Here is a 16,907-nt window from a genome sequence, read left to right as displayed (position 1 = left end):
TTAAGGGGTGAAAGGGGTCTGAGATACACAAAAAAAAGGATATTTTGGTGATTTTTTTTTCAGAGTACCTTGTTTATTAAAATTCTTAAAATTTGTGACATTATTAAGCATCATTCCAAGAATATTCTGATAAATTTTTATAAAAAAATATTGAAAAATAAGCCAGTGGTAGTGGGGAGAGACGAGTCACCTCAAAAAAAAGTCTCCATGCCGTAGGCAGGATAACCCATGACTCGTCAGAAATAAAAAAACCAAAAAGATTTCTTTAGTACATAAGTTCATCTTAGATTTGAACGAAGGATTTTTTTTAATAACTACTTATTTTTTAATTAAAGAAAAGCAGCAATTTTTGGAAAAAATCAGAGTTTTTTGATTGCGCCTTTACCAAAAATTCAAAAATGAATATTTTGCTTGTTCCTTCGTTCAAATCCAAGATAAACTTATGTACTAAAGAAATCTTTTTGGTTTTTGACTTCAGATGAGGCAATCATGAGTTATCCTGCCTACGACAAGGAGACTTTTTTTTAAGTGACTCGTCTCTCCCCACTACCACTGGCTTATTTTTCAATATTTTTTTATAAAAATTTATCAGAATATTCTTGGAATGATGCTTAATAATGTCACAAATTTTAAGAATTTTAATAAACAAGGTACTCTGAAAAAAAAATCACAAAAATATCCTCTTTTTTGTATATCTCAGACCCTTTTCACCCCTTAATTCAAATAATTACAAAAATAACAATTGACCATTTAATTAAATAATCAGATCTGGTTATTTAAAATTTTTTTAAATTTATAAAATATTGTTATTATTTCTAAATACAATAATTTCGTATAATCAATTTTTATAAACAAAAAATTATAATTTTTTTGTCATTAAAAAATTATTATCTAAAAAAAGAATTGAATTTTTTTTTTTATTGTAAACAATTATGTCATAGAAATTAACTAAATATCATTGCATATATTCATATGTATATGATAGTAATATATAAAATAATACATTATTACGTACATCAGATCAATTACATACAATCATACATAATTAAACATGATTGTATGTAATTAATAAAGCAATTATTTAGCCTATTGCAAATATATTTTTATAAAATTTAAAAAATAAAAGCCTAATATTTAAATTAAATTAAATTTTAATTAAAAACTCTTCAACTCGTTCACTCTAATTACTATTAGAAAGTTAAATGAAGTTATAGGTCAGCTTGATTTTTATTCGTTATAAATTATATCATTGTATAGTATTAAAAGAAAGGTAAAGGTCTAATAGAAGACAATGTCGAAATATATGAGTCTGTGAAAAAAAAAAAAAATATAAATTTATATTTGAGTTCAACAGTAGTGTCCGTTCATCAGACATTAAAATTATGATTTATCTTTCTAACGTTATTTTAATTAAACTATTCAACTATCTATATATATACATATATATTTTTTTTATAATATATACTAAAGTAATGAATAAAATACAACAACATCGGAATCTTCTCTCTTCTCACCAATATAATATATAACACTGAGTCTTGTACGCCGACGTTTCTCCTTATATTTGTATGTTGTATATATACCTCTGTTAGTCTCTTGATATATAAGAACTTGGGCTCAGTACAAAACATGCTAGCAGCCGGCTCACAGTTTATTTAGTAGTTGACTCTCGTACTGTTAATATAATACTTGTGCAAAAGTTGGCATATTTATTATATCCTATTCGCGTGCTTGTGCTATTGCTGATGATTTCGAGAGCATTATCAAAAAATATAACAACTATTTAAATTTAGTTTATTTTAATTTTTTTTTTTTTTTAACATTTATATTTTGCAGTGATTTTTTTTATTTCATTAATATAATTCATAACTTCAAAGTATTAAGTGTTAATTATAAACAAGAAAAAAATAACTGTGATTAAATTATTTTTTTTTTTTTTAATTATTTTACATGGCATCACTTCGTAGTGTAACAGGTAAGAATTTTTAATTATTTTAAAAAATTATAAAAAAAATTTTGAAAATTAAAAATTTTTTTTTAAATAATTCAAATATTTTAATTGTAAAATTTAGTGTTTGGTGTTGGATCTATATATGTATATATATAGTTCGATGACACAGAACAGTGCAAACTTCAAAGTCAGTGATTGCAGTTCCGTGTTTAGCAATTTAAATTCTTGTAAGAATTTTGCATTCACTTCACACATCAAATATCCCACGCGACATTTCTCTCTAACACTTAAACTTTACCGTGTTACATATTTATATATATATACATATATATACTTTTTAGCCTTCTTTGATAAAATTAAAAAGTGTACAAGCAATACGTACCATTATTATTATAATTTTTTCTAAGGTTGACAATTGTAAATGATTCGATAGATCCATTGTTAATTTATTAATTAATTTGCTGACTGATTTCTTAATTATTTTTAAAATACCTCTGAAGGTCTTTGCTTGCACAGACAATTGAACTTATGTCTACTTGTTTTACTATTTATTATTCTTGAATAATTTATCTGTATCCAACAATAGTATCAATTACTACAAGTAATTTTATTTAAAAATTATCGCTACGCCGAAAATTAATTACTTTAGTAATTACTATACTTATCTATTTTTAAAAGTACAATTTGTTTTTCCTTACTAAAATTCAACCGTAAAAATTCTAAAAAATTTTAAGATAATTTCATAATTAATTATTCATTAAAATTTGAAAATTACTCATTAATCATTAGTAACTATAAGATAGTTTGAAAAAAAAGTGTTTGATGTTTTCATACCAAATGATTAAAAAAAAAAAAGTTATCACTATTAGTTAATTATTATCAATTGTTTTATAAGGTGTTTTATTATCATTCGTGATTAATGGCTTGGTATCTTCTTGTTATTTGTTGAAAGTACTTTGTCTGACTTAACATTGAAAGAAAATGGGTACGTGTATAATTTTGTCATTGAGTAGGTAATTATAATTATCATTACAAAAAAAAAATACACATTAATTTGTTTCTTTCCTTTATTTTACTTTTTTTTCTGAAGTATTTATTTACGAAAAAAGGAAAATATTAAATTTTTTTCTAAAATATTTTTTATTGCAGTTCCAATTTAAAATAAATAATTTTTTAAAATTGGCAACAGTGATCATAAATTAAAAATGTTAATTCATAAATTATTATTATTACTATAACATTTTTTTTTTATTATTAAAGAATGCGTTTCGCTAAAAAACTTTTTCGAGAACTGACTTATTTTTTAAAAATAATTTAACAATTAAATCTTATAACGACTCTTTATTTTCTTAAATGTAAAATATATAAATTAAAAATATGTTTGCAATGTAGAGCACAATAAATTGTTTTGCATTGGAATTATTAAGATAATATCGAATGCATCCTTTGACTGACCTAAGTATCTGATAATAAAAATCCCGTTCATACTGGTCTACTTTTCCTCAACGAAAATAATATATATTTTTTTCAACATGCAGTACACATGATTAAATAATTATTTTAATCGATTAAATATTTAACTGGGAAAATAATTAATTTCTTGTTGGCAATTACAAATTTTTACATTAATAAATAAATAATTTTCAGTCTCAATATCATGATTTTCTGTATAAATCATTTTTTTCTGAATAATTAAAATGAATTTTTGAATAAATAATATTTCACTTTTTAAAAGTATATCGGTCAGTATCTCATGTCTTATATATAATATTTTAATATCGTTAAATATTATTTTGGACTGAGATGAACAGCTAAAAAAAATTAAGCGAGATTAATTTTTGCATAGAGGAACCAGTAATAATAATAAAATTAATAAATGAATGATTCATTTCACTTTAATAGTCTTATTAAATCATTAAAATGATATTAAATCAGTAGACGAGTCGATAAAAACCAGATAAATCTTACTCTGAGTTGACGTAAAATTATTACAAAAAAAAATGTATAAATTGCGATATTTTTCCTTCTTTTTTAATTATTTGTAATTATAAAAATTTAAATAAATTTAAATATGAATTTTTTTCTCAGAATTTACAACAATTTTCAAGTCACAAAAGAGTAATACATATATATTTTATTAAAATTTATTTATTGTTAATAATTAAAAATTCAAAAATATTATGAATGCATTTATTGTTTTTTTAAATTTATGAATTTTTTATGGTACAAATTCCGGTAACTAAAAGCGTAAAAAAAATTAAAATTTATATTTTTTAATTTTTACATATCTGAATAAACAATAGAAGAAATATATTCTTGTAATCCTTTAAAATAGTATCTGTTACTGTGCAAAAGTCGTTTTATAAAATTTACAAAAATTTAAAATACAATGAGTAAATTCTTTTCATAAAATTTAATACCATTGTTGATATATTTTTGATTAATTTGAATGGAGAACAAGATCCTGTTTTTGAAAAACAAAATTAATACGATGAGATATTTGATGGTATCAATCAAGTGGTAGCTGAATAAATGCGAATATAATCTTATTAGCTTAACTATTATATTCAGCAAAATAATTTATAAGTTTGTGATATATTATAAATCAAGTTGAAGCTGGTTTGACCCTATCAGGTATGGGTAGACTGGCAAAAGTCCTTCACTCAGGCCATTTGCATTATTGTAAATACATCGTACAATACCCTTCAAAAGTTTATGATATGACCCTGATATCCCTTTCATCAGTTTCACTACACAGAATCTAGGTCACAAAAATATAAACGCAGTTCTTGGAATAGGGACCTTATTGATCCTTTTTTCATATTTTATTTCGGTCCGTGAGTTTGTCCCATAAAGTCTTTATTTACGATATAATAAATATATTTTATTTATTTTCAGACAGCAAATTAAATATTTCATTGTTACACTAAAAATAATCGAAATATCATAATGATAATGCTTTTTTTAATCAATTATTTTACTAGAAATATTGATACTTATTTTTATAAATTCAAATAAATAAAATAGTAATAACCCGTATAAAAAAAAAAAAATTGTTGAAAAAGATTTTTTTAAGTGTTGACTATTTTAAACTTCAAAACGTGACACAACGACGAACATTTATTAAACGTTTTTTAAACTTTTTGAAATTCAAGAGAAAAATCAATAAATATAATAGTTCAGAAATAGTTCAAAATTAGTTGTTTCTGAACGTATTTTGCACAGAAAAATGTTACTTTGTAGTATTGAGTCAATTGTTATTTTCTGTGTATTGTCAAAAGTTTAAAAATCGTTTAAAAAAAGTTCGTCATTGTGTCACGTTTTAATGTTTAGAATAGTCATCACTTTTTTAACCTTTTTTCAACAATTTTTTTTACATGGGAAATTACAATCAGAAATGAATTCGAATGAGTTATAACTGCAACAATTTTTAAAAATGTATTTTCGAGATCCGATAAGCGGCTGCTCTTCAGATGGCTATAACTCAAGAAAAAAAAACTATTTGAGAAATGCATTCGAAATTGTAGTATTTTATTCTTAAAGGTATCCCGTATAAAAATAACATGTATGGTCAAAATATATGTAAAGATATATGATAAATATCAGAAAATATATGTGGCGAATCTAACTATATTTTCTGATATATTTTTTTTTATATTAAAAAATATAATATTCATCATATACGAGTCCGTATATGTTCAGTATATATAAAATATATCTGGCAATCATATACAAAAGTATATTTTCATCATATATGAAAATATATATTCTTGTCATATACAAAAACTATATTTTTATCATACATAAAAATATATATTTCTATCATATAGAAAAAATACATTCTGATCATATATAAAAACATATATTCATATTGTGTATTGAAAAAAAAGTTTCTTATTCGTATGACCCACTCCAATTAAATTAGATCTAAATTTTAATATACTCTTTAAATTGCAGATAAAATTCTCAAAATTAGTTAATTTGATGCGAATATATAATGTACCCATATATACATATTAGGGTGCTTCGTTTCCGGCGAAAGTATTTTTTTCGTTGCTCATCAAGCAAAATATTGTTTTTCATGCAAAAACAAAAATTCCTGCCCAGTTTGAGCTCTTAATTCCAATCCTAAGTACTTCCCATTTGACTTCCAAAATTTCCTATTTAAAATACACGTAAATTAAATTACTTTTTTTTTAACTTTCTAATACTCAGCTGCGTTTTATGATATCAATGCGGGTTTGGTCGCAAATTGTAGAGCATTTGGTGTTCTTCAAAAGTGCCCATAGTAACTTAGCTGTAATTCCAGCTGTTTCACTTGTGACCGCTGAGGAAGTCATTTTTCCTATGAAATTGACCTTTATTGGCTTGCAGAACGTAAACCAATGAATGCACACCAAAAATTTGAATGGAAATTTCATAGGAAATTTTATTTCCTTTAAAAAAAATTCTATGAGTCAAGTCGCTAAAGTCTATTGTTTCCGAGTTATAGTAATTTTTATAATTTAAAAAATAAAATATCAATTGTAATATTTTTTTTTAATATATACTTTTATATTAAATCGGCGAAAATCTCTCGATGATTTTTTATAATATACAGTATAATATATCATATATTTTTTTGTTGCAGACATATATGATTTTATATATTTTAACCATATCTTGTTTTTTCATACGGGATAGACTATCGAAATATGCAAAAGAAATTTGATTTTTTTCAAATTTCACACTAGCAGTTCTTAAAAATATGTATTTTGTTAAAAATATTGTTTTTTTTTTGTACAAATTATTGTAAAAATTTAATCAAAAAAAGTTATACACCCTAATATTATTTATGAATAAATTTACAAAATTAAAAATTTTTTTTTTTATTTTTAATCTTAAAAAAAAATGTAATCTATTTGAATTTATTTACTGTTTACAAAATATTTATGCAAGTAAAGTTTCTACTTATAAATAAACAATTTTAGCAAAACAACAAATTAAGTAATAATTTATTTATAGTCAAAACAAATTAATCCACAACTTTTTTGCTGTTTAAAACTTGAAAAAAAAAATAAATAAATAATAATAATTTTAAAGTTTGTTTTCATTCAAAAAATAGTATTGTTTCCTTAATTACTTAATTAATATATCTATACAACTGTTTTTAAAAAAACATAAATACCGCAGAATTTATTTCTATAGAATCCGCAATTCAAAAAATAAATCCAAACAAAAAAGTGACAATGAAATATTTTTCATCCTTGACAATTTACTACTGACAATTACACGGTTAATATTAGCACGTTACACAATCATCATAAAAATAATTACATCACCAACATTGCTGATAATTAAATTAAAAATTCTAAATTATCAAATATTTAAAAAAACAATAACTTCCTGAATTTTTTCAAAAATCTTCGATTTTTTTAGCGGAAAAAAAATTCCGTTGTTTTAATATTCAAAGAATTTCAAATAAAAAATTTTTAAACCGTTAAAGTATAAACTGATAATCATAAAACTGTTACACAGTTAGTATAGTACTTACATTAAACAACAATGTATTCAATACCTCAATTGTAAATAAACACATCATGATTAAAAAAACAAAAAAAAAAAATTAACTGATAGAATAATTGGTTTACAACTTCCTGTAAGTTTCTTCATCCGGTCAGAAGTAATAGTAAGTTCTCATCAGATTTAATCAGAAATAAAACTGGCCTCGGCCCTAAACACATTACGAGGCTTTGCCAACTATTAATAGATATATATGTAAAGAGAAAACGATATAAAAAAGTTTAGTGGTAGATGTACAGTAAACTTATTACACAGATGATGTTAAATAGCTAAAGACAGCCAACTTAATACTTTTTTTTTTCTATGAATTTCCCATCTTCTTAATTGGTCTACATTTATATCAATTATTTTTATTATCATCATTTCATTACTGACAATTATTTCAATGGGCTTCATTCATAATCAGTAATATATATATATATATATATATATATATATATATATATATATATATATATATATATATATATATTTAATTATGATGTTTGAATTGGTCAATTAAATTTAATAATTTATGTTTTATAAATATTAATATAACTGGCAATAATCCAATAGACGAAACGTTTTAATAATATTTATTTTATCTATTAATTTATTATATGAACTCGGTAAAAAAAGCTGTTGCCAACATTCTTATGGTTTCACTGGCAAACAAAACTCAGGCGGATATCCTCTATGGAGCCCATAGAAATCGATCGAAAAATCATGAGAATCAGAGGGTTTTTATGTTTTCTGATAGTAATCTATCATATGAAACATAAGATCCTATGAAAATTTGAAAACTTCCCATGATATCACTGCTGTAGCTATTAGCACTTTATAGAGCTTCGAATAATTTCCGTAAATCTAATCTGTATGAGTGCGACGAAAATATCTAGATATTTTTAGTTGATAGTTTATTGAGAAATCTGCTAAAGTAATTTCACTTTTTTCTTATCAATTCTCTCGAAAAAATAAACTTTTCAAATTTTCCTTAAGATTACATTGACTTTTTTTACCATGGTAAAAATAATATTTATATAGAGTATTGTATCGAAAAAAATAAATTCTTAATGTTTATGCTGCAACTGTTACACGGAAAAAATAGAATATTAAAAATTAGTAAATAATAGTAAAAAGCCGAATCTGTTATCAATAATTAGTACTATTATGTGCTTAATGCAAAGTAGTTTACTAATTTTTGTAGATTCCTAAAAACTACTATCAATTATTTCAAAAAGTAAGTAAATATTATTACTTTTAGGTACAATACGTGACTTATTAGTGAAAGTTGATTAATTTATGGCAGAATCTATTAAAAAGTAATGATTGGTAAAATTAAGAATTGCTATCTTAGATACTGATTTTTCCAGCCGAAAATTGAAAAAGTCACTAACTTTTATTTTTTAAATTCGATATCACTGATCAATTATTTGCTTAAAATATCATTTATTCATCATTATAAATTAATTTACAATGTACATAAATCAAATAAGTGGTAAATGATCAAATGAAAAATTCGTATACTAGATACTGATTTTTTGCTCATAAAAATACCGAAAATTTTTAACTCTTGTTTTATAAATTCTATCCCATTGAATAATAATTAATATATGTTATTTATTCACTATTATAAATTAATTTATCATATACATAAATCGAATAAGTGGTAAATGATAAAATGAAAAATTCGTATACTAAATCTTTATATATTAATATGTACGTTTACTAATTTTTCGGTTCCTCATTTTTAATATTTTTCTATGTTTATTTGAATAGTAATAACTGTAGATACCAATTTATTGATTCTTTTTCATATTAATTTTAATATACGAAATTACAAATTTTGCTCTTCTATGCGTATCAAATTTTAATATAAATAATAGCCATTTTGTAATATATATATAATGATCCTGGTTTGATATTAGTATCGAGTATACTAATTTTAAGTCAAAAATAAACTACAAACTATTAAAATTTTGAGCATCATTTTTTTTTCATGTACACTGTAAAAAATTGCACGTGAATTCAGACTTTCAAGGACGTGATAATTGTAAAAACTTGAATTGAACCAACTTAGACTTACTAAGGCATGAATCAGACCTACCAAGACATATATCATGAAACATACGAACTCTGAATCTTTTAAACCGACTCTCTGTTGTTCCCAACCTGCTTCTAGGCCCTAGTCCACTCTTAGGTGTCATTAATCTCCTTATAAAATCGCTGGATTGCATAAATTTTTTGCCAGCCTTTAAATTTTTTAAATCGACCTTCTGTTAGTCCCAAGCTGCCTGTGGGACCCAACCTTTGGGTATCATTAGCCCACTAAAGAGATGACTTGATCATTTGCATAAATTCTCCAGTACACGAATTTAACAATTTTTCCTTTTCATAGTATTCCTTTTAAGTCTTTCATTCTATCAAGTCTAGCTACGTTCGTCTTACAATTTACGTCTGTGTAGGTCTAATTTGTAGGTTCATTTCAAGTCTTTATGTCCTAAAAAGTAATGTAGGTTTTCAATGCTCATTTAGGTTCAAAGTATGCCTTAAATTTCAACTCGGGCCACCCTATTAAATAAATTATATCACAGTTAAATTATTATAATTAATATAATTACTTACAGATCGATTATCATGTCGTCAAGTATTAAATATTATGGTGATACTCGGCTTTATGCTCAATTATATGTTAAGAGTAAATTTAACAATTGCAATAGTTGCAATGGTAATTCCAAATAAGACATCACATTCCAATTTATCTGATGTTAACCATGAGTGCTCGGGAGCATTTCTTTCAACTGCTATTAATAACAGAACAATTAAAAACTTAGAAGATATTGACGATATAAATAATGTAACGCAAGTAACGGAGAGGGTAAGAAATTATTTTTTTTTAAATTCAAAAATATTTAATAAAAATAAATAAAATAATTTATGTGATAATATATATCAGGTACCTGACGAAAGATCACAAACGAGGTATGCTTGGGATGAATATCAAGTGAATTTTATTTTGGGTGCATTTTTCTGGGGATATATTTGTACTGAATTACCAGGAGGACGTTTGGCTGAAGTTATTGGTGCTAAAAGAGTTTTTGGATACTCAATGCTTATTTCAAGTATTGTAACTCTTCTCACACCAATTTCTGCTACATTTGGGTATAAATTTGTTGCTGGTCTAAGAATTATTTTGGGTTTTATGTTGGTATGATATTTATTATACATTAATATTTTTTTTTTAAAACTTTCATTTCTTCATGTATCCAAAAATAAAAGAAAAAAAAACTAATTTTCTTTATGAAATTATAATAACGTAATTTGTTATCTACTACACGGAAGAAAAATAGGTGCTGCAATAGGATTTTCATATTACAGCAACAGGACACATCCTGTAAGAGCAACAGGACTAAATCCGTGCGCAAGCGCGGGCCTGAATATTCACAAAGTATAAGACTGCAAAAAAATATTTTTTTTTTTTTCAAAATTTGAATTTTTTTCCAAACTGAATTTCTTTTCAAATTTTGAAATCTTTTTATTACACTGACAAAAAAATTGGTCCATAAAACTTGTTACTTATGCTGTTGCTACAACAGGATTTTATCTTGTTACTCCCATAGGACTGCGTCCTGTAGTTGCAGCACTTATTTTTTTTTCTATGTAATTAACGACAAATGGCAAAATATCCTCATAGAAAAAAGAATTTTTTGGCGCGAGAAATATTTTGCATTATTATTTGAAAACGAAAATTTTTTCAGACGAGAAAAATATTTTTTTTTCGACTCATGCAAAAAATTTCTTGAGGTAAGTAAACATTTTTTGCGCCAATAAATCTTTTTTTTTATGTGCAGAATAAAAAACGAGTAAAAACACTTACAAACATATACCAGCTTTATTTTATTCATGGTATATTTTATTGACTTGTTAAGATACCGGAAATAATACCGTTAGTGTAGTTTCTTAAAACTTTTTTTAGTTGTTATGTAATTTTCTATCATCAATAGAATATTACTATTATTAAATATTTTTTTTATGCATACTTTATTAAAAAAAGAGATGAAGTTATTTCACACCTCGAACGCATAGCATTAGATGTCTCTGGTTAAGAAATCCAATGGAATCCGATTGAAATCTTATTGGATTCCGATCGAAATTCATCAATTCTTATTCAGACTATTTTAATCGATTTCAATCAGAAATTTCCGATTCATTTCAAGAAGATTTGATCAGAAATTTATCAGCGAATTTTATTGAACTGAATCGGATATCTTAACCAAGGCTACTCTATTCTCACAAGATTTTAAAAATGAAATTTTCTTACCTCAAATAATCACGGTTTTTATATTGTACATTAGACAGAAGTATCATTTGTAACCACTGCTCCATTTTTGGCCAATTAATACTTCATTTTAATTAATATAAAAGTATGAAATAAAATTTCCATTGTAACAGTATGATAAAAGTATCTTTGTACGCATTTAAAAAATTAAATATATATATGGGTCTTTTACAAATTATTTTATTAAAATTTTTCAAGTGTTCAAAACTGGTCAAAAACAGTACACTGATCCTATAGACTATTAAAAGTCCAAAAATATTAATAAGAATTCCCGTCAATCGGTCGGTACGGAGAGCTCATAATTTTTTTTAATGAAAAAGTGCATAAAGGTGTGAAGTTTCTCACCCTAGTTAGAGACCATGTAAAATATTTAATAAAAAAAAAAAATTTTAGGGTGCAACTTGGCCAGCTATACATCCAATGACATCCCTTTGGATTCCTCCAACAGAAAGAAGCAAGTTCATCTCAAATATGATGGGTTAGTTGGAAGATAATGAACAATAATTATCCGTCATCAATGCCCATCACACTCACACACTGTATCGTTGACCCATCATTCTGATTGGTGGAAAATACTATAACGAGCCATGAGATCAGTGTAATTTAGATCAATCAAATAGAATTTAAATATGGGTGTAATATTTTTAAGTACCACATAGATAAATTGAACCTTAACTTATTAAATATTAATATTGATATTTTGATTTTTTTTTTTTTTATTGTTTTGTAGCTTCATCACTTGGTGCTGCAATTACTATGCCAATCTGCGGCTTTCTAATAGCATCAGTTGGCTGGGAATCTGTTTTCTATCTGACCGGTGGAATAAGCATTATCTGGAGCATCGCCTGGTTTACTCTTGTCTATGATTCTCCAGCAAAACATCCGAGAATTACTAATGAAGAGAGAAGATTTATTGAAGAGTCTATTGGCACAACGTCTTCAAAGAAGGTATAAATAACTCTTAGTCATTTATTTATTATTTTTATTCCGATTACTGATATCATTTATTCATGAAGTATGAAGATGTTGCATAATTTCGATGTAAAATTGTTATCATTTTGTTGATATTTTTTTTCAGGTGCATGCTGTTCCTTGGAAGTGTATTTTTACGTCACTACCTGTTTGGGCGATTATCATCACTCACGGATGCAGTGTCTTTGGATACTTTACTGTTGTTAATCAACTTCCTACTTATTTTAAATATATTTTAAATTTTAATATTAAAGCGGTATGTTATCTTTTATATACTCATATTTTTAGTGATATATTTAACAAAAATCCTGAATAGAGAAAAAATTTTGTGATTGAATAATCATTGAATTTGAATAAAAGGTCACAGTGACGTTCTAATTAGCAAATGGTCTAACTCTATTTCAAAAAATCCTTCATTTATGCGAAAAAGAGGAAGTTAAAAATTTTTTTTCATCTAAAAATCAATTCCATATCTAGTATATGTATAGTATTTTTGTCAAGGTTACTCAAATGATTTTTTCACTGAGTACTAGTATCTTAAAATTGAACATAATCACCTACGAAAAAAAAAATCAGTTAGACACTTTGCTAATTAGATCGTTGATATTACTAATGATGTCTTCAATTTAAGGGAGAAAGGGGTCTGAGACGCAAAAAAAAAGAGGAAATTTTTTTGATTTTTTTTTTCAGAGTACCTTGTTTATTAAAATTCTTAAAATTTGTGACATTATTAAGAATCATTCCATAAATATTCTGATAAATTTTTATAAAAAAATATTGAAAAATAAGCCAATGGTAGTGGGGAGAGACGAGTCACTTAAAAGAAGGCTCCATGCCGTAGGCAGGATAACTCATGACTGCCTCATCTGAAATCAAAAAACCAAAAAGATTTCTTTAGTACATAAGTTTATCTTAGATTTGAACGAAGGATTTTTTTTTAATAACTACTTATTTTTTAATTAACCAAAAGGAGCAATTTTTGGCAAAAATAAAAATTTTTTGATTGCATCTTTACCACAAATTCAAAAATGAATATTTTGTTTGTTTCTTTGTTCAAATCCAAGATCAACTTATGGACTAAAGAAATCTTTTTGGTTTTTTGATTTCAGGTGGGGCAGTCATGAGTTATCCTGCCTACGGCATGGAGACTTTTTTTTAAGTGACTCGTCTCTCCCCACTACCACTGACTTATTTTTCAATATTTTTTTATGAAAATTTATCAGAATATTCTTGAAATGATGCTTAATAATGCCACAAATTTTGAGAATTTTAATAAAGAAGGTACTCTGAAAAAAAAAAAATCACAAAAATGTCCTCTTTTTTTTGTATCTCAGACCCCTTTTCCCCCTTAATAAAACTTCAAATTTACTAAAGCCCATAATTATAAGATTAAAATTTTCAATTTTAGTAGAACTCATTCATTTTTCAAAATTAGTAAGTCTAATATCAAATAATAATTTTTTTTTTCTTAGAATGGACTTTTATCATCACTACCTTACATAGGAAAGTATGTTTTCGCACTGGCAACATCAACATTAGCAGATTATCTCCGTCGTTCAGGAAAACTTTCAGTTACCGCAATCAGAAAAATATTCACTACATTTGGTAAATATTTTTATTTAATAATAAATCTCATTCATTTTATTTTATTATTTTTTACAACATGACTTCAACCTCCAGATTTATTCATTTATTCAGTTAAAATAATCGTCAACTGTTCTCATTTCATGCCTTGAATAAATTATTTAACAATTTATTACCTTAGATTGACAATGAATAAAAAAAAAATAAAAATGTGGGTTAGCAATTGAATTATTTATAATCATTAGTTATTTATTTTATTTTTAGCTGTGCTAATACCAGGATTGTTGATGATACTTCAAGCAAATTTTGGTTGTGATCGAGTAATATCTGTTGTAATATTTACAATAGCATTAACAATAAATGGTGCCGTGACTGCTGGTTACCTTGGCAATGGTCTCGATATTGCTCCTAATTTTTCCGGTACTATATTTGGATTAGCCAATACACTAAGTTCACTAGGTGGTTATCTAAGTAGTTTTATGGTCGGTCAATTGACTTATAAAAATCAAACCTATCATCAATGGTCTATTGTTTTTTGGATTTTATCAATAACTTATATTATCGGTGCAATAACATTTGCTATTTTTGGTTCGGGTGAATTACAAAAATGGAATAGTCCTGACAATAATAATATACCGCAATTAAAAAAAATTGATCATAATGATTCGAAAAATAATGAAGAAGTTATATCACTAAATGAGAAAAGATCATCGGACTGATTGTTTTTTATTATTTTGAAATACTATTTTAAATCATTTTTATTCACATAAATAAATAACTGTGTTTTTTTCTTTTTGCAATTTATAAATGTAAATACACATGTCATCACAATTTGAAATAAATCAAAATTTATGTGAAAAAAATACTAAAAAAAATTAATTTAATAAAAAAATAAAAAAATTTTGTATTTATTTAACCCTTTCACGCATAAAGGAGACCCCTGATTAAAAACAATTATTTGCTATAATTCAAAACAATTTGAAATGATTTAAAACAATTTGAATCGGCTAATATATAGATATGCACTTAACATGGATCAAATCATTTTTATTAATCAGGGATATTTGTCTCCACATAATTTTTCCGATTTACAATAATCCTTAATGACCACTTCAGCTTGAAATTGACGGTAAGTTGATGTTGAAATTACCTGAAATTTGCCGCCCGAATTCGCTCTCAATTTGACAGCAAAAGTTGAAAATATCACGGAGAAAAAAATATTGTTCTGAGAAGTATACTGTATAGTTACAGTAACAATACGCAATAGTTATCTACTAGATTAATCTAATAACGATTGTCACTGCAAGGATCTACTGTATCGTTCTGACAACAATACGGTAGACCCTGATTAAAAATACTCATTGAAAAGGATTGAAAATTATTTCAATTCTTTTCAATCCATACGACGATTTTGGAAAGTATTGAATGGAATTGAAATTTTGATCATTTGAATACTTTGTAATTCCTAAAATGGAATTCAAAAGTATTGAAAGGAATTCAATCTTTCATCATTTCAATACCTTCCAATATGGAATTATTTTGGTATTGAGAAGGACTCAGAAAGATTCAAAAATGTCCATTCATTTTAATTCTTTTCAAATCTACACTCGATCCGAATTATCGAACTATTTAGGTATTGAGGAGGATTCAGAAAGATTCAAAAATGTCAATTCATTTGAATCTTTTTCCATCCCACATGTAACCCGAACTGTGCAATTATTTTGTTATTGAAAAGTATTCAGAAAGATTAAAAATTTCAATTCATTTGAATCTTTTTCTATCCAAGTCTTAACCCGAAATATGGAATTATTTTGGTATTGAGAAAGATTGAAAATATCAATTCTTTTGAATGTTTTTCAATTCTTCGGAAGGTTAGAAATTCTTATATTATTCATGGATTCAATATGATTGAAAAGTATTAAATTTATGTCCAGATAAAAACCGTGGGGTATAGAAAGTATTCAAAAGAATTCAATTTTTATCTTTTTCAATACTTTTTAATGAGTATTTTTAGTTAGGGGATAACTCTGAGACCTATACCGTATTGTTCTGAGCTAACACACGTTTAGAAATCTTTATCATTAATAAATAATTTTGATTAAATAAAATGATTTATAAAACTGATTTATCATTTGCGGTCTAAATAAATTTAAAATATAAATATAAATATATCTTTTAATTTTTGAGATTATATATACATAAATATTTAAATATAACATGAATTTAATTAATTAAACTAATATAAATTGATTTTTAAATAATTTTCACAATTGAAATATATAGCAGTTTTATTAGATTGATTATTAGGTAAATAATCAGTGAAGTTATAGATAGTTAACAAATTTTTATAAAAAAATGAACTCGAATTGTTATATTTGAAAATAGGCGCCAAATTGATGTTTAATTAAGTTAGACGGTGGCGTGTGAGATGACGATTACAGAAAGTCGTATAGGGCTCACAGCTATCTAATAGATAGTTACAGGGACGATACGATATTTTTATTTTTACCACAAGTTTAC

At 25.2% G+C, this 16,907-nt stretch overlaps 1 protein-coding gene across 1 annotated transcript; it reads left to right on the top strand.

Annotated features, from left to right (window-relative positions):
• Positions 1 to 1,611: 1,611 nt before the first annotated feature.
• Positions 1,612 to 15,208, top strand: LOC103570095 (sialin). Its single transcript, XM_008547701.3, has 8 exons — positions 1,612 to 1,975; positions 10,120 to 10,370; positions 10,449 to 10,700; positions 12,225 to 12,309; positions 12,562 to 12,779; positions 12,910 to 13,059; positions 14,276 to 14,408; positions 14,652 to 15,208. The coding sequence occupies exons 1-8, from the start codon at positions 1,951 to 1,953 to the stop codon at positions 15,104 to 15,106; spliced, it is 1,569 nt and encodes a 522-aa protein (XP_008545923.1). The 5' UTR covers positions 1,612 to 1,950; the 3' UTR covers positions 15,107 to 15,208.
• Positions 15,209 to 16,907: the final 1,699 nt, after the last annotated feature.

Source organism: Microplitis demolitor, chromosome 7 (genome assembly GCF_026212275.2).
Source record: "Microplitis demolitor isolate Queensland-Clemson2020A chromosome 7, iyMicDemo2.1a, whole genome shotgun sequence".
Taxonomy (NCBI): domain Eukaryota; kingdom Metazoa; phylum Arthropoda; class Insecta; order Hymenoptera; family Braconidae; genus Microplitis; species Microplitis demolitor.
This window is presented reverse-complemented; position numbering and strand designations above follow the sequence as displayed.